This window comes from Balaenoptera physalus (genome assembly GCF_965194825.1).
Source record: "Balaenoptera physalus genome assembly, chromosome: X".
Classification (NCBI taxonomy): domain Eukaryota; kingdom Metazoa; phylum Chordata; class Mammalia; order Artiodactyla; family Balaenopteridae; genus Balaenoptera; species Balaenoptera physalus.
This window is the reverse complement of record NC_138903.1, coordinates 108,366,259-108,394,030: the sequence shown is the minus strand read 5'-3', so window position 1 is coordinate 108,394,030 and position 27,772 is coordinate 108,366,259. Positions and strand designations below refer to the sequence as shown.

Below are 27,772 nucleotides of genomic sequence, written 5' to 3'. Positions count from 1 at the left end.
TTTTACATTTTCAAACATAGGGGTTTTCTTTATCTTTTTGTTATTGATTTCCAATTTAGTTGCACTGTGGTCAGTAAATGTGAACTATATGAGACGGATTCTTTAAAATTTGTTGTCATTTGCTTTTTAAAATCTAGTATATGTTTAACTTTCATAAATGTTCTGTGTGCTGGACCACCACTCGATGACACATTGCCTTTATGTGAATTAGGAAAATGTGCCCTTTCTTCCAGGTGGATACAGCAGCACACCTGAGCATGGGGTCTGGCAAGTGGAGCATGGGATAATTTTTTTTTTTTTAATTTCTATTTATTTATTTATTTATGGCTATGTTGGGTCTTCGTTTCTGTGCGAGGGCTTTCTCCGGTTGTGGCAAGCGGGGGCCGCTCCTCATCGCGGTGCGCGGGCCTCTCACCATCGCGGCCTCTCTTGTTGCGGAGCACAGGCTCCAGACGTGCAGGCTCAGTAATTGTGGCTCACGGGCCCAGCTGCTCCGCGGCATGTGGGATCTTCCCAGATCAGGGCTCGAACCCGTGTCCCCTGCACCGGCAGGCAGATTCCCAACCACTGCGCCACCAGGAAACCCAAGGGATAAATTTTTGATCCTCACTTGTCCCTTTGGCTAGGTGCTTTTGATCAGTGTGCAATCTGTACATGGTGCCCCATCCATGTGTTATTATAAAGGATGTTTATTTTCCAGTTGCTAGGTACAGCGTTCTATGTATATCTACTAGATCAAACTTGTTCATTTGATGTTCAAATTTTCTACATTTTTACAGATTCTTTTTTGTCTGTTTCATCTATCAATATCTAGGAGAGATGAATTAAAGACTCACTGTGGTAGTGGATTTGTCTATTTCTCTTTGTAGTTCTGTTATATGCTTCATAAATTTCAAAGTGGTTGATTACATTCAAGATTAGAATGGTTACATTTTCTTGGTGAATTGAAATTTTTATCAATATATCATAACTGTCTTTAAATTTGGTAATTTTTTTCCCTTAAAGTCTGTTTTGCCTGATATTAATCTAGCTATAACAGCTTAATTTTTGTTGATCTTAGTATTTGCCTGGTGTATTTTCCCCATTGTTTTTACTTTCAAACTTTCTGTGTCCCTGTGTTTTAGAGATGTCTCTTAAAAATAGCTAGCCTTCTTTAAACCCAGACTGATAATCTTTACTTTTAACTGGAGCATTTAGTTCATTTACATTTTATGCAATTTTTGATATATTTAATTTTAAATTGGTAGGTTTAAACTTCTTCCTCTATTCTCTCTGTTCCACTTTTCCAAAAAATTTCCCTACCTTTCTTGCCTTTTTGGGATTGATTGATTCTTTTTCTCTTTCTCTCTCAATTTTTTTCCCCCTCAGATAGTTTGGAAGATATATAATATCCTTATATGTTTGTAGTGGTTATCCTAGAAATTTAATATGTATACTTAACATAACTAAGTCTTTAGTTAATAAAAACCCATTACCAATACTCAGCATTCACGGGACAGTCCCACAAAGTGTACGGCTTTCGCATTCATTATTTATTTTATTTATCTTGTCTTGTTTTGCTTTTATGTGCTTCCTTCTTGGTCCCATTATCTGTTGTCACTGAGATAATAAAAAGATTGCTTGACCTTACAATTACCTAGAATCAACCAATCACTCCATGCATCAGGCTGTCAATATTGAAACTACCCAATCCCTAGCCTTCACCACAGACCTCAGTCCCTGCCTAGTCCTCTGGTACCCGTGAGCCAGTGAAATCATCAGGGAACAGTACTCCCAGCTGCTGAGACAATACCAGATGCTGATAGCAAAGAAAAGGCAAGCCAACAAGGATGCGAAAGATATGATAGCTTTGCAATCTTATGGAGCAAAAAGCAATTAGCTGTGAGCAATTCCTAAAGGAGTTATCATACCATGTAAAAATAGTTCTGCAGGCTCTGGGAGAGGGGAAGAGCAAGGCCTCAAAGGGCATCACTGCAGTCAGGTCATACCACATTTGTGGCATACTGAGTAGTATGCATACTGCACACAGTTCAGTGTTTGGAAGAAGAAATCACTGTGATACAGTGGCAAGGTAAGCCACAATACAGCAGAATATTATAGCTCAGTGGCTCTCAACAGGGGGCTATTTTACACTCCAGGAGACATTTAGCAATATCTGGAGATACTGTTGTAACAACTGGCGTGGGAGGTGCTACCGACATCTAGTGGGTCCAGGCTAGGGATGTTGCTAAACATCCTACAGTGCACTGGATTCCCCCTGCCTTCTGCAAAGAATTATCTGATCCCAAATGTGGATAGTGCCCACTGCTGTAGATTATACAGTGAAGTATACATAAGCAGCAGGATAGTTCTTCTTGTATCACAGAGGCCATCCTGTAACAATGATTTCCAACTCTTTAGGGAGGATGATGGTACGATGAAGATTCGCTATACCATTCTGTTCACTTTAAAAATATTTCATAATAAGAAAAATGAAAAGATCAGAGGGAACTCATATCTCTGAACCTCCTTGAAGTGGCAAAAGATTTTTTCTGAGATGTCACTGAAGCTGAACGGTGTATATTTTCTAATGGGTGGCTTTAGAATTTCAGAATCAGACAGGACATTAGGAGACTAGATATAGCTGATGAAAAACAATCATAAACAATGTAGCATTTTCCCCAACTTATCCTAAATACAGCCTATCCCCTGAACAGTTTTTCAATGCAAATAAACCTGATCCATTTGGTAAAACTTGCCAAATTTAGATATTAGTTCTAAAGTTCATACATTAATATATGTGTGATAGGATTTCTTCATTTCATTTGTCTGTATTTTCTAAGTTTTCAGCCAAACATGTATTTTTAAAACCTCTTTATTTTGAAAAGTTGCACAAATAGAACAGAGAATCTGTCAGTCCTTCACCCAGATTCCTAAAATGTTAATATTTTACATTTGCCTCATCATCCTATCGTTTTTTTCTGAAATATTTTAAAGTTGCAACATGGTTCCCCATTATCTCTAAATACTTCATATTTTCTTAAATAAGGACTTTCACATAACCACAAAACGAGCATTAAACTCAAAAAATTAACATTGATACAATATTATTACTTAATCTACAGATATTCAAATTTGGTCAACTGTCCCAAGAATGCCCTTTTTAGCAAAATAAAAAAAAATTTTTTTTTCTGGCTGCGGATCAGTTGTTCTGTTGTTTTCATTAATCTGGAAGAGTTCCTCAATCTGTCTTTGTCTTTAGTGACCTTGATGATTTTGAAGAGTGCAAGCCAGTAATTTTGTAGACTGTCCCTTAATATGGCTTGTCTGATGTTCCCTCGTGATTAAATTCAGGTTATGCGAATTTTGGCATGATGAATACTACAAAATTGGTTAGTGTTTTTCTTAGCACCTCATCAGGAGGCATATGACGCCCATTTGTTTAATACATAAGGATGCTTATATTCATCAGAGTTAGGAGGGTGTCGGCCATGTTTTCCGACCGTAAAGTTTCTATTTCGCTCTTTGAAATATTAAGTATCTCGTCGGGAGATACTTTGAGACTATGTAATGTAAACAACTCGTTTCTCTTCGTACTTGCGCCCCCTAGTTTTGCCTAAGGTTACAATGACAGCCGCAGACACGGTAGCTGTCAGCCCTGATGGTTGCAAGTGTTTCCCAGGGCCGATTTATCTTTCTCCTAAGATTGTATCCTTCGGATTGGCAGAATGCCTGGCACATAGTAATCGGCTGCCTCTTCCCCAATTAATTTCTTTGATCCCAGCTGTTAGCGGGGTGTATTGTAATTGATCTGCTTATATGTTTGTCTTCCCCACGGACTGAGCTCGTTGAGGGTAGGCATCATGGCTTATTATTTCTCTGTCCCCAGTGTCTAGCACATATTAGGTGCTTTAAAAAACACAGTTTTGAATTAGTGGTCTGGAGTAGATGCTACGGAAGAAGATAAAGGCTACGAGTTGGCCTGGGGATGGCATTTTTCCTGTTCTAAAGGGAAGGGGGGGCAAGGTTTGCAGAGGGGTCGGGCGGCGTAGTCACTCTGCGACGGGACCCACGGGTCCCAGCCACTTGGTTGGCGACAGGGCCTCGGGCTTCCGCAGGGTGGGGTGGAAAGTGGGGCGGGAAATCGAAAACCGAACTCGCGGCTCCCGGCATTCCCCGTGGGCGGTGCTCCCCTTTGACCCCTCGCTCGCGTGCTACACATCCGGGCTTTTGCTACTAGTGTGGGGAAGATGGCGGACGCAGCTGTCGTGGTTCCCGTAGAGTGGATAAAGAACTGGGAGAAATCAGGGAGAGGCGAATTGTGAGTGTCCGGGCTGGAGGCGGGCGCACGGCCGGGCTGGGCTCGGGCGTCAGCCTTGCTCTCATATCTGGGGGGAGATGGTGGGGGGGAAGAGGTGTCCCCTCCCCCATCCCTGTGGCGGGTGTGGATGGTTGGCTAGGAGTTTTGAACTCGGGGAGGAGAGGTGCTGGTAATCGCCGCCAACCTCCTGCCTTCCCCGACTTCCCAGAAAGCCCCGCTGCCCGCCGGAGCTTGTCTTTAGCCTCTTAGCAGAACTCCCGTTTTGTTCCTACGGGTCCCTGCGCTTTCGTTCCGTGTCTTTTTGTCCCCCTCTTCGCTTGAGCTGACTTGGCTCCTTTCTCTTTACGGGGCCGCGCCGGGAGGGTTCGGACTTTCAATCTGTCCCATTTCTTTACTCTGCACCCGTTCGACTCCGCAGTTTGGAGCCCGGCGCCTCCTCTGCCCGAAGTCCGAACCGTCCCGGACTCCCTCCCTTCCTCTCCGCCCGCCGCCGCGAAGCCCGGGGCGTCGGGAAGAACCCCGCTTGGCACCTCTCGTCCTCCCCGGGAGCGGTCTCTCGGACTGTCCCGGCCTCGCGCGGCGCCGCTGCCCGTGGGCGAAGTGTAGCAAGGATTGCCGCTTTCCCCGAAGACCTACCGGCATTTCTTTGCTCCGTCTTTTCACCTTAGAGAGCCTTTTCGGGTTGGAATCAACTTTCGTCATTAAATGTTTCCTAAACCCCATTTTGTCCTGAGACTGTAACTAATTTTGGCAACTCTCCAAGGTTCTCGTGTACCTAGAATAACGCGTTTCCTGTAGTCCCAAAACTTGGGTGTTTTTTTTTTTTTTCTTTCAGTAATACAGAAAACAGTGTTTTGCCATAACCGCGGTTTCCTTGCCCCGAATTTCAGCTCTCCCTGTTTCGGGGGGAAAATTCGTTTAAGCGGCGGAATAAACCCCAGATTTTAAAATAAATAACTTATTGCGAATTTCTTTCTCTGAATCGCTTTATTAGTTAAAGCTCAGCCCTGTATGAGATTAACTCCTGTTAGCCGTTTTTGCCGTGGTCGCGCGCCGACCCCCGTAGTCAGTTTACGGTTGCTGGTGCGAAAGATACGGATCTTTGAAACTTCGTTACTTGGAACGGCACGCGGGGAATGCGTTGCCCGATCTTGCGCGTGCAATAGCGCCAGCCTATATGGCCCTCCCCACCCCCCTGCCGCGCTTGCACTGCTTCATGAAGTCTTAGTGTGAGCGCTAGCATTGGATTGCCTGGGTAAGCGGCAGTTTTAGCCACTTAACTAGCCGAGTGACCTTGGGTAAGTTCCTTAACCACTTTGACCGTTTCCCCTTGAGTAAATTGGGAATAATAAGTACTCAAAGCATTGTTGTGAAGACTAAATAACGCCTGTAAAGCACTTGCCTTATAGTAAGTACTCAAGTGATAGCTATTAAAAGTAATATTATTATTCCAATCTTTAGATATTTAAACTTCTTTGGACAGCTTTTGCACTTAAAGTCTGTACCACTCAGGTTAGCAATTAATTAGTCTGACTCTTTCCTGTATACTCTTGTACTCTAACGAATTGAGAGACCCTTGAAGAGTGGGGACTGTCTCACGTTTCTTTTGGTTCAACCCTCCCGTCCCCGTCCTCCCCCCACCCCCCATAGCCTTTCTAGCATATGCTTAGAGAGCTTATTTTGTTAACTGACAGAGAAGTCTGTTTGATAAGCATTCATTTTTAACTGTTAGGAACATTTTCCAAATCCTTGTACGTGCTAGTTAACAAATAGCTATCAAGTCTCTTGTGTGCAGGGAAGGCAGGATGGGAAGTTACCAAAGCAAACCATCATTTTCATCTATATTAGATTAGGATAACCCCCCAAAACGGATAAATCAGTTCATTTGTTTTGTTTACTTTTAAAGCCAACTTAGTTATTTAGAGACTGTCATCTGTAGATTGCTCAGCTTCTTCCTTCCAGCTAACTGTTTTTGACAGTTTTACTATGACTCCCACCTTAGAATGAGTGGTATTCGGGCTAGGAAATTCTGCTTGGCTTCTGACTGGCAGGGGTTGGAGAAAAAGTCATGTAGGAGGTCGAAATACCTAGTCAAAATGGAATTTTGGATTCACTTTATGTATATTTACATGATCCATGCTACCCATCATAATTTCTGTGTTTGAAGAGCTGCTTCAAAACTGCTATTAGGACTTATGTTTATGTAGTTATTGCATGGCTTGTGGAATGTAGTTTGAACTATAGTAGATCCAGATCAGTTTAGTCAGTTTTATAACTCTGTTCTGTTACATGAAGAGAGTTGTGTGACAATAATGAAATAGTTTAAATAGTTGTTAGTTGTATGAAATAGTCAAACAAATCACCATCCAGTGCTTAGTCTTCATTTATTGGACCTCTTTTCCCTCTTTGAAAACTTTGTTGCATATAGTCTAACTTTGGAATTTTTGTATCTTGCTAAAGATAGAGTTAGCATTTTCATTTTATTAGAAAAAAATGGTATTATAAATATATTACAAAAAATACTTTCTTTTGTCTGAAAAACAGCTTCTTAAAATACAAACCAGCAACTGGAAATGTTAAAAAAAATAATGTGCCACCAAATTATTAATGAATCCATTTATATATTTGGCTTTTAAGATATGACCAGTATTTAAAATTATATCTTGGGTGGATTTTTCCTTTTTAATGAGATAAGTTAGCAGATGAGCTTTAACTTGACTGAAAGTTACCTTTTTAAAAAAATGCATGATATGTTTCATGAGGTATTAGTTCATTTCTTGTCTGTCTCTTCTTAGCAGTGTAAGTCTATTCTGGGAGTTGTAGTCAACTTCAGCGGCATAGTGAACATATGCAACCGTGTGGGATACTTTGTAACTTTGAGAGGGCAAATTCTTAATTGTGCCTCATGAAAAGCAACTGTCTATCAAGATGGAAAGTCTTGGCTTTGAAGAATAAATTTTGTTAAGTAACTAGGGAGAAAAGGAAAACTATATTTTGCCTATCTGAATGGTCCATCACATACTTAGCTAACCTATTGTTTCCAGAGATACTGATTACGTTTTTAATGGTAAATTACAGAACTCTTAAAATGATCTTTTCCAAGAGATAGCAAAAGGACAGAGGACTACCAAAACATAATTGTCCTTTCCAGTAACACTTAGATCTGCTCTTCAGAGTTTCACATCTTAATGCAAACTCTTAGAAATTCTGCGGCATATGCAAGATAAGGATTTAATCACTTTAATTTTGGAATTAGAGCTTTAGTTTCTTGATGATTTCATATTAGCATAGGGTTTGCCATGATTAAGCTAATAAACTTGCATGTACTGGTAGATCCAGGGGAGAATTTTGGTTTTAGTAGACATGATTAACACAGTGAGCTCAGCATTTCTTTGTGTCACAAGCAACCTTAATGGAGGATTTATATTCCAAGCTCTTAATCGGAAGATGTTAGCCTCATGTCAATACTTAGTTTAATTTTGAAATACTTATATTTGTTGAATATCATCTATTTGTCTGTTTGAAGAACTTAATTCTTTCTTTAAAAAAAATTATACATCAATTAGAAATTTTTGTTGGGTGTTACCTTATTAATTATGGGTAGTTATAATAAAGTTTTAAAATTTAATCGCCAAATGTTTTGGTTGCCATTCTTTTTCTTCTTCTGCTACTAGATGACTTGACATATTCCAGAACTTATGGAAGTACATTTGGATGTTCATTAAATGTTGTCTGTCCTGAATTTTTTGGAGGGAAGTTGGAGGAGGGAGTTTATAGCAAATAATCATTCTAAGAAACTTTAGTGTTAGTATTTAAGTCTTTTTTTTTTCTTCAAAAGGTGCTCTAAGTTCAGCTGAAGCTTTATCTGAAACCATTTCTTTATGTCTTACTTTTCATTTGGCATTTGTTTTCTCATTTGACCTGTGTTCATGAGTCTTGGTCTTATTTCCCTGGTAAGAGAAATTCATTCTTCAGAAAATGTTGTAGCAGTATCAGGACATTTTTCCAGGCTACTGCTTTCTTTGTTTGTTAGAAAAATTAAATTATTCTTTAATTAAGGTAGAGTGAGTGCTATTAATGTACTTGTGTGCAGGAACTTCTGTTGTCTTTTTTAAGATTTCCTGTTCCCTTTCCTCCTAAGTGCATATTTTCATTTTCTTAAATGCATCTTTCAAGATAAAACTACATGTCCCAATATTCATTTTTGCGGGTTATGTCTCTCTTCTATCAATGATAACAGAGGTAGCACTTGCTTAACAAAATTTAGCCTTTTCTGTTGTTTTGTTTTTAAGAATTAATTGAAGCACAGATTGACATCAATTTTTTATATGTAGAGCCAACTTTGAGATGTTGAACATAATCAAGTGGTGCAGGCTTGTGTTGTGTTTCTTTTTTTTACTGGAAAATAGGACCAAGTAAGATGGAAAGCCAAATACTCATGTTAAAGAGTATTTGCAAAATAACATTAAGTTCTTGGAAGAACTTAAGACATTTCATTCAGTTTAAGTTTCACAGATATTTGACAGAAAGTATATTCTTTGTTCTCAGGGGCCTGAGATAGCATCTCCACAGTAGCACCAAACTGTTATAAAAGTGGAAAAAATGGTAAACTCAATTATTTGGAGGTTATTAAAGGACTAAAATAATCATTTGAATTTGTACCGAGGCAGAATATTTGATTATTTTAAAAACCACATTAAAACGGGCAACTGTTGGAGGTAGTTTTGTTTTCCTCCCTTTAAAATTTAGGATAGAGAACTAAAACTGTGTAAGAGGTGTAGTAAGACATGCAACATTCAGAAACAGGTACTTAGGATACTTAAGGATACTTCTGTTAGTGAATTACTTAGGGGAAGAGCCGGGACAAATCTACCGATTGGGGGAAAATTCTTAGTGATTGTTTTTAGTTTCCTCCAACAACTAAGGCAGAAGTGTTTTATACTAGGGAAATAAAAGTATCTGCTATGCAAGCCTTATCATAATAACCCATCAGTGATTCCTTACACAATTTGAGCAAATCTTTGAGATGCTTATTAATAGTTCATGATGACATTATCATCTGCATCCTTTAATGAATATGTTTGTGGCCTTGTGACTGACAAGATGAAATTACATTTCAATGATTTTTAAAAATTATGTAACAATGACTGTACCATTAGATTAAGTGGGATTTGGAACACTGACATTCCCCCCTCCCCACTGGAAGGATTATAACAAAAGACATTTGCATTAAGCTTATTAAAACAAATAGAAAATGAAGCTATTGAAAATGTGAACAAGCAAACACATTCACTGTAAGAAGGAGTATTTGACCTTGCTTTTTAGTGGCCTGGGTACAAAGGGAAAGATGAGTTACTTGATTTCCCTTGCATTCTTCTGTCAAAGATGCAGTATTTCCTGCTACTACATTCTAAAGGGAAACGAACCTCTGGGGACAGTGAGAACCACAAGGGGGAATTGTTTCAGTACTTTATAGCAAATATTGAAGCAGCCTTGATGCACCTTCTTATATATTTACTCTTAACAAAAAAGGAGCTAGGTGTCAGACATTTTTAGGTTATATTCTCTGATGATAGTCTTGAAGCAGATATTTTTGTATTGCCTAATGTAATGAAGATTGATTTTTTTTATTTGAGATAAGTTTGTGGTAGGTTTAACTTATTTTGAGAAATTAAAAGCTTACCCACTGTCTTAACACATTGGAAGGCCTATCTGGTTCTCAGGAGAAGTAGATGAAAGTGCTTGGGGTCAAACTTAAATCAGCTTATTTAACCATTTCTAAGGTGCTCTCTGAAAATTTTTTTTTTGTTCTTTTAATAGGAATTGGTTAAAAACTAATAACTAAATGAGATTTTCAAACTATGCAGATTTAATTTAGTAATTGTTCTCCAGTGGCAAGGTACTTTTATTCTTTGGTTTTGAAAATAATTTTGTGAGCCCTACAAATGAATTGTTGACTGGGAAAAGTTTATTGAACCGTACCCTGCTCATTCTGATGATGAAGTATTGAAATAATCAAAAGACACAGAGAGGTGAACTGCAAGGGCATGCATAATCGGCAAAGTAGATAATCTCTCTGCGGATGACTGTAATGTGGCATCATATTTCACCTTAGATGTGATATATAAGCATATTCTGTAAGTTTTAAAGTTACTTGTTTTATTGACTATGGAAAGAGCATTGCTAGACATAAAAGAGTGAGAAACACATGCATTCATTGGTTCTCTTCTTTTTCGTTAGAGCTTTGTACAGCTTGTAATAAGAATATTTCTTTTTCTGAAATGTGAAATTAAAAAAATACAGAAAAGTGCATAAAATCTAAATGTAGAGCTTAAAGAATCACTGTAAGATGCACACCCATGTAACTCATATCCAGCTCTAGTCAACACAGTCCCCCTTCCTGATTGCACCCTCTTTATCTCCCCTGTGGTAACTGACATTTATGGCTTTCTCTAGTTTTTATTTACAGTTTTGCTACCCAAATAAGTTTAAGTTTGTTCTTCTTGAATTTCATATAAATGGAATCATAGAGGGTGTATTCTATTGTATCTGGCTGCTTTTGCTCAACATTATGTCTTTAGGATTCATTCATATTTTTGCAAGTATTTGCAGTTCTTTGATTTTCATAGTTAAAAGATACTCCATTGTATAACTATACCACAATTTATCTCTTAGGCTACCGATGAACAATTTTATTGTTTTGAGTTTTTGGCTGCTGCCAACAGTGCCAATAGAACCATTCTTATACAGGTATCTTGGTGTACACAGCATGTGTTCTTGTGGGATATATACTGAACTGTAGAATACATACATTGTATGTGTGGCTAGGTTCTAGATTGTGATTAACTTTAGCTCTGCTAGATACTGCCGAACTATTTCAAAATATACTCCCACCAGCAGTGTATGAGAGTTCACCTTCACATCCTGGCTAACATTTAATATTGTCAGACTGTAAAATTTTGGTCAATATAATATGTATCTAATGTTATTTTCTTGGGGCTCATATTTTCATAGGCATTTTTTCCCAATTTTTAAAATTGAAGTATAGTTTATTTACAATATTATATTAGTTTTGGGTGTACAGCATAGTGATTCAGTATTTTTGCAGATTATACTCCTTTATAGGTTATTATGAGGCAATGGCTATAATTCCCTGTGTTATACAGTATATCATTGTTGCTTATCTATTTTATATGTATTAGTTTGTATCTGTTAATCCCATACTCCTAAGTTGTCTCCCCCTCCCCTTGCCCCCCGTCCCTCTCCCCTTTGGTAACTACAGGTTTGTTTTCTATATCTGTGAGTCTGTTTTGCATATGCGTTCATTTGTAGCATAGGAGTCTTTTTCTGTGTTATTGGTCATTTGGATTTCTGGTTTATTGTGAAAGGCCTCTTTATATCTTTTCCTCATTTTTCTGTTGGATTGTTTGCATTTCTTTCATTGATTTGTAGGAGTTCTTTCTATAGTCTGTATTTGTCCCCTTTGTGGGTTACATTGTATGTGTGGCAAGTATCTTTTGTTATTCTTAGGCTTGTACTTCCACTCTTACGGTGGTGACTTTTGATGAGCAGAAGTTCATTTTAATGTAGTTAAATTTATTAATCTTTTACTTTCTGATTAGTACTTTTTTGGGTTTACTAGTTTCTCTCCATTTTCAGGTTAATGAACTTATCCTATGATTTTCTGGAAACATTATTTTGCTCTCCCTTTTTAAGTCTTACCTAACTGGAGTTGATTTTTATGTGTGCTGTGAAGTAGGGGTTGCAATATATTGTTGTGGTTGATGTATATGAAGAAAGTTCAGCCTCACACATAAATAGTTGGCAAAAGGAGGAGAATTTTAGTAGCCTTTTCAGATAATTGTAGATATTCTTTGATATCATGTCAAAATTTGTCAGGTGGTAGTTTCTTAATGGTTTGTTGCAATGCCAAATCCAAAACCGTATCAGTGTACTTTTTGTACTTTGTTAAATTGAAATCCAATTTTCTCTCTTTTACTTGGAATCTGTCTTTTACCCATGCATTATTTTGCAACATCATGCATTGGTCAGTTGGAAAATATTGGTTCACTGAATGATGCAGCACTTCCAAATATTGACACAATACATTGTATAATATAAAAAAAAACCCCACATTCTTTAGTATCATCACTGAACTTATCAGGAAAGTTTTTATGAATTGGGAACTAGCCAAGTCCGTGGTGCCAGATAAAAGTTTTCCAAAATTCTAATTTTTGTTTGAAACCTTACATTTTATCATTGGCAACAAATACTCTCAGTTGTTTTCCTTGAAGTGACTGGCTCTCTTGGTTCATTTTTGAGAAAATGCCTGCCAAAGACCCAAATCCGAATAACCATAGTTTGTCAGTTCTTTCAAGTAAAAATGGTGTTCTGTGAAAAAGCAGCTAGTTCAATTCAGAATACAAACAGTCGTATAGGTGATTTTCCTGGAGACAACCATGATATTTTGGTGTGTGACAGAAATGTTTTATGTATACTTTCCAATTTGTCACATAGAATATTAAAAATACGTATTTTTAAAAAAGGCATGTTCTCAGGGCTAGGATTTATTAAAATTAATAATTTTCACTACTTCATTAAGGGCATTTTCTTTACTGTAGATACAAACACATAACATCAGATAAATCTTAACACATTTTTAAGTGTACAGTACAGTATTGTTAACGATAAGCACAGTGTAGTACAACAGATCTTTAGATCTTTTTCATCTTGCATGACTGAAGTTTTATACCCATTGAACAGCAAGTTCCCATTTCTCTTTCCCCCTAGCCCCTGGCAACCACCGAAATTCTACTTTTTGCTTCTATGAGCTTGATTACTTTAGATACCTCATATTAAGTGGAATCATGCCATATTTATCCTTCTGTGACTGACTGACTTAGCATACTATCTTCAGGACTCATCCATGTTGTAGTACATGACAGGATTTCTTTGTGCCTGAGTAATGTTCCATTGTATGTATACACCATGTTTTCTTTATGTATTCATCTGTTGATGGACATTTAGGTTGTTTCTATCTCTTGGCTATTGTGAATAATGCTGCAGTGAACATGGGAGTGCAAATACCTCTTTGATATCCTCTTTTCAACTCTTATGAGTAAATACCTGGAAGTGGGATTGCTAGATTGTATGGTAGTTCTATTTTTAATTTTTTGAGGAACTTCCATACTGTTTACCATTTTACATTCCCACCAACAGTGCACAGCGTTTCCAGTTTCTTCGTATCCTCCCTAACGCTTATTTTCTGTTGGTTTTTAAAGAATTAATTTCTTTAAACAGGTGTTTTAAGGTTCACAGAAAAATTGAGAGGAAGGTACAGAAATTTCCCTTACCCCCTGCCCCCGCACATGCACAGCCTCCCCAATATCAACATCCCCCACCAGAGTGTTAAATTTGTTAACAACTGATGAACCTACATTGATACATCATAATTGCCCTAAATTCAAAGTTTACCTCTGTGTTCACTCTTGGTGTTGTACATTCTATGCATTTGGACAAAGATATAATGATGTGTATTCATCATTATAGTATCAGAGTATTTTCACTGCCCTAAAAATCCTCTGTGCTCTGCCTATTCATGCTTCCCCCTAACCCCTGGCAACCATTGAACTTTTTACTGTCTCCATAGTTTTGCCTTTTCCAGAATGACATTTAGTTGGAAACATATACTATGTAGTTTTTTCAGATTGGCTTCTTTGACTTATTAGTGTTCATTTAAGGTTTCTCCATGTCTTTTCATGTCTTGATAGCTCATTTCTGTTTAGTGCTGAATAATATTCCATGGGGTCAGTGTACCAGTTTATGTATCCATTCACCTACTGAAGGATATCCTGGTTGCTTCCAAGTTTTGGCAGTCATGAATAAAGCTGCTATAAATCCATGTGCAGGTTTTTGTGTGGACATAAGTTTTCACCTCCTTTGGTAAATATCAAGGAGAGTGGGATTGCTGGATTGTAAGGTAAGAGTATGTTTAATTTTGTAAGAAACCACCAAACTGCTCCAGTGTGTCTGTACCATTTTTCATTCCCACCAGTGATGATTGAGAGTTAACGTTGCACCACATCCTCACCAGCATCTGTCGTTGGCAGTGTTCCAGATTTTGGCCATTCTGATGGGTGTGTAGTGGTATCTCATTGTTTAAATTTCCATGTCCCTGATGATATATGATGTGGAACATCTTTTCATATGCTTATTTGCCATCTGTGTATCTTCTTTTATGAGGTGTCAGTTAAGGTCTTTGCTCATTTTTAAATTGGGTTGTTTGTTTTCTTATCGTTGAGTTTTAAGAGTTATTCGTATATTTTGGATAATAGTCCTTTATCAGATGTCATTTCTGGTTTTTTTGTTGTTGTTGTTTGTTTGTTTGGGGTTTTTAAATTATGACCACCCTTACAAGTGTGAGGTGATGCCTTATTGTGGTTTTGATTTGCATTTTCTCTGATGATAAGTGATGTTGAGCATCTTTTCACACACCTATTGGCCATTGGTATGTCTTCTTTGGAAAAATGTCTATTCAAATTCTTTGCTCATTTTTAAATCAGATTTTTTTTTGCTATTGAGATGTAGACGTTTCTTAAATATTTTGGGTATTAGCCCCTTATCAGATACATGACTGGTTTGCAAACATTTTTTTTTTTTTTTTAGAAATTTCATGTAATGTCTGAAACATTTATATTAACATATTTCCATACAAATAACCCAATGAAAGTTTAGTATTAGTTGTTTTGTTTGTTTTTTTATACTGCAGGTTCTTATTAGGCATCAATTTTGTACACATCAGTGTATACATGTCAATCCCAATCGCCCAATTCAGCACACCACCATCCCCACCTCACCGCAGTTTTCCCCCCTTGGTGTCCATATGTCCATTCTCTACATCTGTGTCTCAACTTCTGCCCTGCAAACTGGCTCATCTGTACCATTTTTCTAGGTTCCACATACATGCATTAATATATGATATTTGTTTTTCTCTTTCTGACTTACTTCACTCTGTATGACAGTCTCTAGATCCATCCACGTCTCAACAAATGACTCAATTTCGTTCCTTTTTATGGCTGAGTAATATTCCATTGTATATATGTACCACATCTTCTTTATCCATTCGTCTGTTGAGGGGCATTTAGGTTGCTTCCATGACCTGGCTATTGTAAATAGTGCTGCAATGAACATTCGGGTGCATGTGTCTTTTTGAATTACGGTTTTCTCTGGGTATATGCCCAGTAGTGGGATTGCTGGGTCATATGGTAATTCTATTTTTAGTTTTTTAAGGAACCTCCATACTGTTCTCCATAGTGGCTGTATCAATTTACATTCCCACCAACAGTGCAAGAGGGTTCCCTTTTCTCCACACCCTCTCCAGCATTTGTTGTTTGTAGATTTTCTGATGATGCCCATTCTAACAGGAGTGAGGTGATACCTCATTGTAGTTTTGATTTGCATTTCTCTAATAATTAGTGATGTTGAGCATCTTTTCATGTGCTTCATGGCCGTCTGTATGTCTTCTTTGGAGAAATGTCTATTTAGGTCTTCTGCCCATTTTTGGATTGGGGTGTTTGTTTCTTTGATATTGAGCTGAATGAGCTGTTTATATATTTTGGAGATTAATCCTTTGTCCGTTGATTCATTTGCAAATATTTTCTCCCATTCTGAGGGTTGTCTTTTTGTCTTGTTTATGGTCTCCTTTGCTGTGCAAAAGCTTTGAAGTTTCATTAGGTCCCACTTGTTTATTTTTGTTTTTATTTCCATTACTCTAGGAGGTGGATCAAAAAAGATCTTGCTGTGATTTATGTCAAAGAGTGTTCTTCCTATGTTTTCCTCTAAGAGTTTTATAGTGTCCAGTCTTATATTTAGGTCTCTAATCCATTTTGAGTTTATTTTTGTGTATGGTGTTAGGGAGTATTCTAATTTCATTCTTTTACATGTAGCTGTCCAGTTTTCCCAGCACCACTTATTGAAGAGACTGTCTTTTCTCCATTGTATATCTTTGCCTCCTTTGTCATAGATTAGTTGACCATAGGTGCGTGGGTTAATCTCTGGGCTTTCTATCTTGTTCCATTGATCTATGTTTCTGTTTTTGTGCCAGTACCATATTGTCTTGATTACTGTAGCTTTGTAGTATAGTCTGAAGTCAGGGAGTCTGATTCCTCCAGCTCCATTTTTTTGCCTCAAGACTGCTTTGGCTATTCGGGGTCTTTTGTGTCTCCATACAAATTTTAAGATGATTTGTTCTAGCTCCGTACAAAATGCCATTGGTAATTTGATAGGGATTGCATTGAATCTGTAGATTGCTTTGGGTAGTATACTCATTTTCACAATGTTGATTCTTCCAATCCAAGAACATGGTATATCTCTCCATCTGTTGGTATCATCTTTAATTTCTTTCATCAGTGTCTTATAGTTTTCTGCATACAGGTCTTTTGTCTCCCTACGTAGGTTTATTCCTAGGTATTTTATTCTTTTTGTTGCAATGGTAAATGGGAGTGTTTCCATAATTTCTCTTTCAGATTTTTCATCATTAGTGTATAGGAATGCAAGAGATTTCTGTGCATTAATTTTGTATCCTGCAACTTTACCATATTCATTAATTAGCTCTAGCAGTTTTCTGGTGGCAGTTTTAGGATTCTCTATGTATAGTATCATGTCATCCGCAAACAGTGACAGTTTTACTTCCTCTTTTCCAATTTGTATTCCTTTTATTTCTTTTTCTTCTCTGATTGCCGTGGCTAGGACTTCCAGAACTATGTTGAATAATAGTGGTGAGAGTGGACATCCTTGTCTCGTTCCTGATCTTAGAGGAAATGCTTTCAGTTTTTCACCATTGAGAATGATGTTTGCTGTGGGTTTGTCATATATGGCCTTTATTATGTTGAGGTAGGTTTCCTCTATGCCCACTTTCTGGAGAGTTTTTATCATAAATGGGTGTTGAATTTTGTCAAAAGCTTTTTCTGCATCTATTGAGATGATCATATGGTTTTTATTCTTCAATTTGTTAATATGGTGTATCACATTGATTGATTTGCGTATATTGAAGAATCCTTGCATCCCTGGGATAAATCCCACTTGATCATGGTGTATGATCCTTTTAATGTGTTGTTGGATTCTGTTTGCTAGTATTTTGTTGAGGATTTTTGCATCTATATTCATCAGTGATATTGGTCTGTAATTTTCTTTTTTTGTAGTGTCTTTGTCTGGTTTTGGTATCAGGGTGATGGTGGCCTCATAGAATGAGTTTGGGAGTGTTCCTTCCTCTGCAATTTTTTGGAAGAGTTTGAGAAGGATGGGTGTTAGCTCTTCTCTAAATGTTTGATAGAATTCACCTGTGAAGCCATCTGGTCCTGGACTTTTGTTTGTTGGAAGATTTTTAATCACAGTTTCAATTTCATTACTTGTGATTGGTCTGTTCATATTTTCTGTTTCTTCCTGATTCAGTCTTGGAAGGTTATACCTTTCTAAGAATTTGTCCATTTCTTCCAGGTTGTCCATTTTATTGGCATAAAGTTGCTTATAGTAGTCTCTTAGGATGTTTTGTATTTCTGCAGTGTCTGTTGTAACTTCTCCTTTTTCATTTCTGATTTTATTGATTTGAGTCCTCTCCCTCTTTTTCTTGATGAGTCTGGCTAATGGCTTATCAATTTTGTTTATCTTCTCAAAGAACCAACTTTTAGTTTTATTGATCTTTGCTGTTGTTTTCTTTGTTTCTATTTCATTTATTTCTGCTCTGATCTTTATGATTTCTTTCCTTCTGCTAACTTTGAGTTTTGTTTGTTCTTCTTTCTCTAGTTTCTTTAGGTGTAAGGTTAGATTGTTTACTTGAGATTTTTCTTGTTTCTTGAGGTAGGCTTGTATAGCTATAAACTTCCCTCTTAGAACCGCTTTTGCTGCATCCCATAGGTTTTGGGTCGTCGTGTTTTCATTGTCATTTGTCTCTAGGTATTTTTTTATTTCCTCTTTGATTTCTTCAGTGATCTCTTGGTTATTTAGTAACGTATTGTTTAGCCTCCATGTGTTTGTCTTTTTAACGTTTTTTTCCCAGTAATTCATTTCTAATCTCATAGCGTTGTGGTCAGAAAAGATGCTTGGTATGATTTCAATTTTCTTAAATTTACTGAGGCTTGATTTGTGACCCAAGATGTGATCTATCCTGGAGAATGTTCCGTGCGCACTTGAGAAGAACGTGTAATCTGCTGTTTTTGGATGGAATGTCCTATAAATATCAATTAAATCTATCTGGTCTATTGTGTCATTTAAAGCTTCTGTTTCCTTATTTATTTTCATTTTGGATGCTCTGTCCATTGGTGTAAGTGAAGTGTTAAAGTCCCCCACTATTATTGTGTTACTGTCGATTTCCTCTTTTATAGCTGTTAACAGTTGCCTTATGTATTGAGGTGCTCCTATGTTGGGTGCATATATATTTATAATTGTTATATCTTCTTCTTGGATTGATCCCTGGATCATTATGTAGTGTCCTTCCTTGTCTCTTGTAACATTCTTTATTTTAAAGTCTATTTTATCTGATATGAGTATAGCTACTCCAGCTTTCTTTTGATTTCCATTTGCATGGAATATCTTTTTCCATCCCCTCACTTTCAGTCTGTATGTGTCCCTACGTCTAAAGTGGGCCTCTTGTAGACAGCATGTATATGGGTCTTGTTTTTGTATCCATTCAGCCAGTCTGTGTCTTTTGGTTGGGGCGTTTAATCCATTCACGTTTAAGGTAATTATCGATATGTATGTTCCTATGACCATTTTCTTAATTGTTTTGGGTTTGTTTTTGTAGGTCCTTTTCTTCTCTTGTGTTTCCCACTTAGAGAAGTTCCTTTAGCCTTTGTTGTAGAGCTGGTTTGGTGGTGCTGAATTCTCTTAGCTTTTGCTTGTCTGTAAAGCTTTTGATTTCTCCATCAAATCTAAATGAGATCCTTGCCAGGTAGAGTAATCTTGGTTGTAGGTTCTTCCCTTTCATCACTTTAAGTATATCATGCCACTCCCTTCTGGCTTGCAGAGTTTCTGCTGAGAAATCAGCTGTTAACCTTATGGGAGTTCCCTTGTATGTTATTTGTCGCTTTTCCCTTGCTGCTTTCAATAATTTTTCTTTGTCTTTAATTTTTGCCACTTTGATTACTATGTGTCTCGGCGTGTTTCTCCTTGGGTTTATTCTGTATGGGACTCTCTGCGCTTCCTGGACTTGGGTGGCTATTTCCTTTCCCATGTTAGGGAAGTTTTCGACTATACTCTCTTCAAATATTTTCTCTGGTCCTTTCTCTCTCTCTTCTCCTTCTGGGACCCCTATAATGCGAATGTTGTTGCGTTTAATGTTGTCCCAGAGGTCTCTTAGGCTGTCTTCATTTCTTTTCATTCTTTTTTCTTTAGTCTGTTCCGCAGCAGTGAATTCCACCATTCTGTCTTCCAGGTCACTTATCCGTTCTTCTGCCTCAGTTATTCTGCTATTGATTCCTTCTAGTGTAGTTTTCATTTCAGTTATTGTATTGGTCATCTCTGGCAAACATTTTTTTTTTCCATTTCGTAGGTTGCCTTTTCATTCTTTTTTTTTTTTTTTGGCCGCACCGTGCGGCACGCAGGGTCCTAGTTCCTTGACCAGGGATGGAACCCGTGCCCCCTGCAGTGGAAGCACGGAGTCTTAACCACTGGCCCACCAGGGTAGTCCCCTGCCTTTTCATTCTGTTCATTGTTTCTTTGCACACAATTTTTAGTTTGATGTCCCACTTGTCTGTTTTTGCTTTCATTGTGCTTTTGGTGTCATATCCAAGAAATCATTGCCAAGACCTATGTCGTGAGGCTTTCCCCCTGTGTTTTTTTTCTAGGAGTTTTACAGTTTCAGGTCTTATTTTTATGTATTTGATCTATTTTGAGTTGATTTTTGTGTATGATGTAAGAAGTGTCCAATTTCATTCTTTTGTATATGACTATCCATAATGCTCTCTAGTGACTTTTTCAGTTTAGTTGTTACATTCTTTAGCTCTAAAATTTGGTTCTTTTAAAATTTTCTGTCCTTTTGTTAAAATTCTCATTTTGTTCATGCATCATTTTCCTGAGCTCATTGAGCATTTTTATGATGGTTATTTTAAATTCTTTGTCAGATAATTCATATGACTCCAATTCTTTAGGATCAGTTTCTGGAGACTAATTTTGTTCCTTGTTTTGGGCCATTTTACCTGTTTCTTTATATTCTTTGTAGTTTTGTGTTGGTATCCTTGCATTTGAAAAAACACTCTTATCCCAGTCTTTATGGACTGCTTTAGTACAGGGAAAGGCCTTTACCAATCAGCTTGGCTATGGATTCTGGGGGCCTCTGAAATTTTTTCTCTGGATATGTCTTCTCTGGACTCATGTGTAGATTGCAGATGAGAGGGATTTTCCAGTTTCTCTTTTTCCAGAAACCGGCACTCTCTTGCATTCTCTGGTGTCCATCTGTTGTACCATGGGTCCTGTGAAGCAGCAGCACACCACCCAGCTCTTTTTGTTCTTAGTGGCTCCCAGGCAGCTAGAGTATGCTGGGTGCCATCAGTGCCCTAAGTCAGGCTAGACAGAAACCAGTCTCTCAGGCAGTCCCCCCTCCCCAAAGGCTGGGCTGTTGGACACTCTTCTTTCTCCCTTGAGGGAGAGATTGCCAAGCTGTTGCCCACTCCCCCCCCCCCCACCCCGTCAGAATGTTAGATGTATACATAGTCCAGTCTTCTCTTTCCCTCCTCAGGGAGAATTTGGGAATTGGGAGTTTCCTCCCAGTTGTGTGGTGTTGTGCCAGAAGGAGGGACTATGGTGAAAGAGTGTCTTGTGTTTTCCTGCGAGCTTTGATGCAGCTGGTTTAGTCCTCGCCTGGGGTGCAGGAGCCTCTTAACTGGTTTCTGAATTTCTCGTAAAGGGAATTGGGTATGTGTATTGTTGAGTTGTGTTTCTATGGGAGGAAGGAAGGCCTGGGGCTTCCTATTTTGCCATCTTGCTGAGGTCACTCCTATCAAGGACATTCTTAAGTGAAACTGGCTTTTGTTTGTGAATGGTCATGAAAGATATAATGAAACAGTTTGGTGACATCTTACATGAGACTGGCTATATTCTTTCCTTTGATTTCTTGATCATGAAGAATTCAATGAGACAGTTTGGTGCTACTGCCTTGATAAATGTTAAGGTGCTAACCGTCTTACCTTCCTTTGCTTTTGAATTATTAGGGCAAATGTCATTACAGCAAAAAAAGGGAAATGAAATCTTAGTATTACTATGAATATAGTTTTGACCTTGCAGAACTCCAGAAAGTGTCTTGGGGATCAGGGGTTTGTGAACCACACTATCAGAACTGCTACTTTATCAAATTATAAGTTTTTTTCTATTCCTGATTTTCTAAAAGTCTTTTAAAAAAATAATGAATGGATGTTGAATTTTGTCAAATGTCTTTTATGCATAAAAGGACTTTTAGAAAATTAGGAATAGAACCTATTCCTGAATTATTGTGTGATTTTAAAAGTCAGTTTAATGTGGTGAGTTAATTTGAACCAACTTTGTGTATTTGGGATAAACCCACGTTAGCCTTGATGTATTTCAGTGTTTTTCCATTTATATATCTATCTCTATATATTTAATAGTACACATGTTTAAATACTATAAGTCACTATTATTATTATTCATTTAATTTTAAATTAGAATTACCTATATACTTAGCACTTTTTCCCCTCATTTCTTGCTGCAACTCTAAGGTTCTATCTGGGATCATTTTTATCCCGCCTGAAGAATGTCCTCAAGCATTTCTTTTAGTATGTGAACTCAATTTTTATTAGTCTGAAGTTCAGTCCTTATTTTGTCTTTTCTTGGAACTGTGTTTTTTGGGTATAGAATTTTAGGTTGACAGGTACTTTGTTTTAGCACCTTGAATGTATCTTCCAGCTATCAAGTGTTCTTGTTGAGAAGTCATGAAGATACTGATTGCCTTTTTTTCCTCAGGTGCTTAAATGATTTTGTCTTTGGTTTTCTGTAGTTTTACTATGATATGCCCAGCTATGGATTTCACTTCAGTTCTGGAAAACTGAATTCTTGGCTATTGTTTCTTCAAATACTGCTTTTGCCCTGTTCTCTCTTCTTTCTGGAATTCCAATTAAACATACCTCTTTTCACTGTATACTGTATATCTATCCTTTGCTGTATTTAAATTAGTGAAGAAATATTTACCATACAAGTATCTTTTTTGAATTTTGAATTTTATGAAAAAAATGTCAACTTTTTGTTTTTAAACTTTGTTATTGGAAAAAAGTCTCAGATGAGAAAGTAGATATAATAACTCCCCAATGAAATCATCAACCAACTTCAATATTTATCAGCTGCTGGCCAGTCTTGTTTCATCTATAACCCTACCCATTTCCCCATACTTTTGAAGTAAATATTTCATCGGTAGATATTTCAGCATCTATCTTTTAAACAGTTATAAAATATTCTAGTTGACTCATAAATGTTAATTTTTAAAGTATTTGAAACAGGATCCAAGTAAGGAGCCATACACTGTGATCGATATATCTCTTAAGCCTTTTTCACCCTGAGGATCCCACACCATCTTTTATTTTCCCTTGTAATATATTTGTTGAAGAGACTGGGCCATTGTCCTATAGAGTTTCCCACAGTTTGAATTTAAGTTATTGCCCCCCCCCCTTTAAAGACAACTTCATAGATGGTGGTGTATTCTTGTATATCAGGATCAGGAGGCACATGATATCTGATTGTCTCTTGTGATGTGAACAGCCATTAATAGATGCTTAGATCCTTTAATTTATTAGGGACCTTAAAATGATGATGTTCTAATTCTACCATTCCTTCATTTGTTAGCTGAAATACTAACAGAGGCATTTCTTATCAACTATTCGTTCATATACAAAAGGCAGAATAAGTGCTTGATTTTCATTCTTTATTTACCAGTTTTCAAAATAATGACTTGATTCACTAGCATCCTCCAGTTCTGACCAATTAGGGTTTATAGGTTTGTTTTATTTAAATTATAAACTAACGGATTTAAAAATATCGGATACATTTCCAGATATTTTTAGTTGACATAATTTGCTCTATAAGGATTATCTATGTTAGAATTAGAAATTAATACAGATTATTTGTTTCATTCTAGTTTGCATTTATGCCGGATCCTCACTGAAAATAAAAGCCATGATAGTTCGACTTATAAAGGTAAGACTTTTAAAAGTATCATAGGACTTCCCTGGTGGCGCAGTGGTTAAGAATCCTCCTGCCAATGCAGGGGGCATTGGTTTGATCCCTGGTCCGAGAAGATCCCACATGCCATGGAGCAACTAAGCCCGTGTGCCACAACTACTGAGCCTGCGCTCTAGAGCCCGTGAGCCACAACTACTGAAGCCCGCGCACCCTACCACCCGTGCACCACAACTACTGAGCCCACGTGCCACAACTACTGAAGCCTGCACAGTCTAGGGCCCGCGTGCTGCAACTACTGAGCCTGCATGCTGTAGCTACTGAAGCCTGCGTGCCTAGAGCCCATGCTCTGCAACAAGAGAAGCCACCACAATGAGAAGCCCGTGCACCCCCATGAAGAGTAGCCCCCTCTTGCCACAGCTAGAGAAAGCCCATGCGCTGCAACAAAGACCCAACGCAGCCCCAAAAATAAATAAATAAAAGTATCATAGCTATTATTTTTGGCTTGGTCAAAATTAATAAATATCCTGTTTTCTGTTAAATTTTATGAATAAAAGCAAAAGGTCTAAGATATTCACATTATATAAAGCTTTTATATGAATATATTAGAATTGAGATTAAAACTATAGTTATAGTAAGACTATATATCTCTGTGTATGGTTGTCTTTTGACCTGCATAATAGTCATATAATATTGCTTGGCTTTTATAATTGTAACATGGTATATTTACCTACATTTCAGCAGTTGCTAGCTGTAGTAAAACTTATACAGGCTAGGTATCAATCATAAACAGAAGAGAAGAGCTAGCACGGAAAAAAAAAACTATTCTGATCTTTTTTGCACTAGGAAACTTCCAGAAACTGAGGTTCAGTGTTCTTACTAAAGCTGGTTATGTTTAGGCGGTATCTGGGGATCTTGTTAAAGGTAGTGTCATGGAAAACATTAAAAGGAACGGAGTTGTTTACTACTGCATATCACAAATATGGTTTATTAAGTAAAATGTTATTAAACAGGGTGTAAATTTTTAGTTATGTTAATTTTAAAGGATTTGCTATTTAACTTTCATTAATTTAAAATTAGGTATATGGATTTAGAAAAGGAGGGGCAAAAACAAAAGCAGTAATGCCCAGTAAGTTTAAAGCATTTTCATATGTAGCTTTCATTGGGGATAGAACCCATAACATTTTTTTTTCAAATCTGGAAAAATAATTTATAGTCAATATTCTATTTTAAATAAAAAATTATTAGATAATTTTCTGTAGATAAGTTTACTTTTATCAAAAATTAAATATTACCTTAATATGAGAATATATACTTTTTGAAGAACGTTTGGGTTTCTGAATAGAAAGCATTTTTAAACAAATGAGTAAGCCATTTTTCTTTCTGTCATTTGGGTAAGACTTGTTAACATTCCTAGTCCAATCCCCAAAGTTATTTTCCAATCATCCTGCTTTTAAAATTGCATGATCATTCATAAAGATTTCTGAGGTTGATATAATGCCTTCTTTTTTGAATAAGTCAGTTGACTGTCAGAAATGTAAGAGAGTAAAAAAAGATTCCTTTTTAAAAGCATTTGGATAGTTATTTTTTTCACGTTATGTTTAAAACAAGTTTCTAACTTCTCAGTTAACTTGGATCTTGTTTGCGATTGAAACCTTAAGTAGATAAAATAAGAAAAAGAATTCTCAGAAAAACTATAAATAGCGTAACAGGGTGATTACTCTTCCAGTTTTAAATGGGACTGTGTGGATGTTTAATAACTATCAGATTATTGTTAATTTGCATGGTTGTTCTGATTCATGTATGAAACCCCAAATAGTAGGAGTGTGGCCTCATTGGCTCAATTGCAGGTGTTCTCTCTTGCTTGCCCTTGCCTACTTCCTCAACGCATAACACTCTTTGGCTGATATCTGCCAACAATCAAGCTTTGGTCTGAGGGCCCCAGTGGGTAGTCCATGCAGGGAATTGAATGTTGTTTCTTCAGAATTTCCTTCGTCTATCTCAGGAGGATTGAGTTTGGGTGGTGTTCCTTGTGCCCTTTCCCTTTCTGCCTCTCCCTCAAATTGATTTCATTTCAGGCGGGCAGTTTCCCTTGCACACGCTGTTTCTCCTTGTTCTTTTTATAAGTCTCTTCCCCACCTCCCGTAAAATAACATTGTAAGGATGGCTGATAAACATGAGTAGTCTTAGTGATATTCGACATAACCAAGAACTAGTGTCTAAAATGTTCAAATTCCACAAAGAATGTCTAGAAGTCCCTTTTACTTGTGGCTGTTCTTAAAGCTGCTTTTTCTGAAACGTTAGCATTTATTCTTTTCTGTGTAATTATAAGGGTTGTAAGTTTTCCTCCCTACCGTAAATGTAAAGTTTTTCAACTTTAGTGTAGATTTTGCAGGGCTTTGTGGGACTAGCCTTGGTGGTCTTTAAGACACCACTTACTATTTCTGTGGATAAAATACGACAGGACTTCCTAGCCGCTTAAATGGGCATTTAAATAACATGTGAATTGGGGACTATCTTTGCTACTTTGTGGATTACATTGTGATTGTTTTTATGTCACTTAGTGTCAGCAAGATGACCTGGGCCATTTGTTCTCTACTTTAATCTCCTTTGATTAAGATTAGAATTCCCTCAGCCCCTGTGAGTCCATATTCTTATGGGAATTTAGTTTATGATGCTCAGCTGTTTTGTGTTTCTAAGAGTGATTGCTTTTTAAAAAATCTTAGTTATCTGGATAACTTCAAATGGCTATTATTTGTTATAAAAGCATTTTATTAATGGAAATTGAAAGCATGAAATTGACCTCATATTCCTACCATACTAACAGAAATTTTTCCTTTGAATTTTAGTTTTTATATAGTTTACTATAAGCATAATGAAGGCATATTTGTGAAAAAGGTAGGATATATTTAATGGATTCTTCATAAGGAATTGGGATAATCTGGCTATATTTCTTTTGTGAATAATTTAATGGATAAATTTATTTCATTGTAAAATACTATTTTCATTGTTTAAAGGGGGATTGATAAAAGTTTTGATTTCTGTTATGTTCCTTTTTTGTGGCTAGTAGTAGACCAAAGGAGAAGATTTTTAAATATTTGATTTCTCGTTTAAATTTTTATTTTTTGGCTGCGCTGCACAGCTTATAGGATCTCAGTTCCCCGACCAGGGATTGAACCCCGGCCGCAGCAGTGAAAGCACCGAATCCTAACCACTAGAACACCAGGGAACTCCCAAATATTTGATTTCTTAACTTGTTATATTGCCCTGAAAGATTTTTTGATTTATTTCAAAAGTGGATTATAAATTGACTTTATTTTACATTAATGTTTTTAGAGCTACTTGTTTTCCTACTTTTAATGAGAGGAAGGAGATAAAGATTTTAGTGTATGGGACTAAAGAAAAAGGTGGCTGGAAGGAGGTGTTCACCTGACCATTAACTCCTCCCCCCTCCCCAAATTCCTTCTTCAGGAAAGGGAGGCTATGCTAATTAATAGTGAATGAGACTACCGTACATGTGGTTGACAGTTCTCATAGGAGTGATGTTTTATGTGTGTATGTACATATGTAATTATGATCATCCCTTAGTATCTGCAGGGGATTGGTTCCAGGAGCCCCCTCTGATACCAAAATCCAAGGATCCTCAAGTCCCTTATATAAAATGGCATTGTACAGTGACTAAAGTCAGCCCTCCATATCTGTGGATGCAGAACCTATGGATACAGAGGGCTGAATGTATTTTAGTTTGAATTCTGATGGAAATAGAGGAGAAAATGAGATTTTGGGGAGAAATTTCTCTGACAGTAGGATATGGGTAAAATTAAATTTTATATTTACTGCTATTCCTTATCTGTTGTCAGTGTAGCCCTGCGATTAAATTGACTATAATCTGAATATAGTTAGAAAAATCTATGAATCTCCTGGCGAGAAGAATGGTTAGTTTATATTCACTTGCTAGAGTTCTATGCAGTCATTAAAAATAATTTCGTAGACTCTGGTAGCACGAGAAAATGCTTTTAAAAGTGTTTGTCAGGTAATCAGAATACCAAATGATGTAAACTATGAATGCAAGTATGTAAAATATGTAGACATATAGAAAAAGATTGGAAGTGCTCAAGCAGTAGTTATGTTATAGTAGTGGAGTCAAGGTTAACTTTTTTCTACTCTTTAAGTATTGTGTTTTTGTGAAAATAAAAGGAAAAAATCTGCTAGAGAAAAGCATTAGAAGTATAGTTTTCTTAATCATTATTGATGTTTATAATAATTCCGAGAAGTAGGAAATACGTAGATCTTCCCCTA

The 27,772-nt window shown here is 37.0% G+C and overlaps 1 protein-coding gene across 19 annotated transcripts in view; it reads left to right on the top strand.

Moving 5' to 3' along the window:
- The first annotated feature begins 4,183 nt into the window (after window positions 1–4,183).
- The window catches only part of THOC2 (THO complex subunit 2), a 110,325-nt gene continuing 86,736 nt past the window's right edge, over window positions 4,184–27,772 (top strand). For all 19 annotated transcript variants that reach the window (XR_014258892.1, XM_082446796.1, XM_082446793.1 and 16 more), the window contains exons 1-2: window positions 4,184–4,300; window positions 23,433–23,491. Coding sequence is in view for 18 of the 19 variants with exons in the window: in XM_082446796.1 (XP_082302922.1) it covers window positions 4,230–4,300; window positions 23,433–23,491 (130 nt within the window). In the remaining variant the exon portion in view is untranslated. The remainder of the gene's footprint in view (window positions 4,301–23,432; window positions 23,492–27,772) is intronic.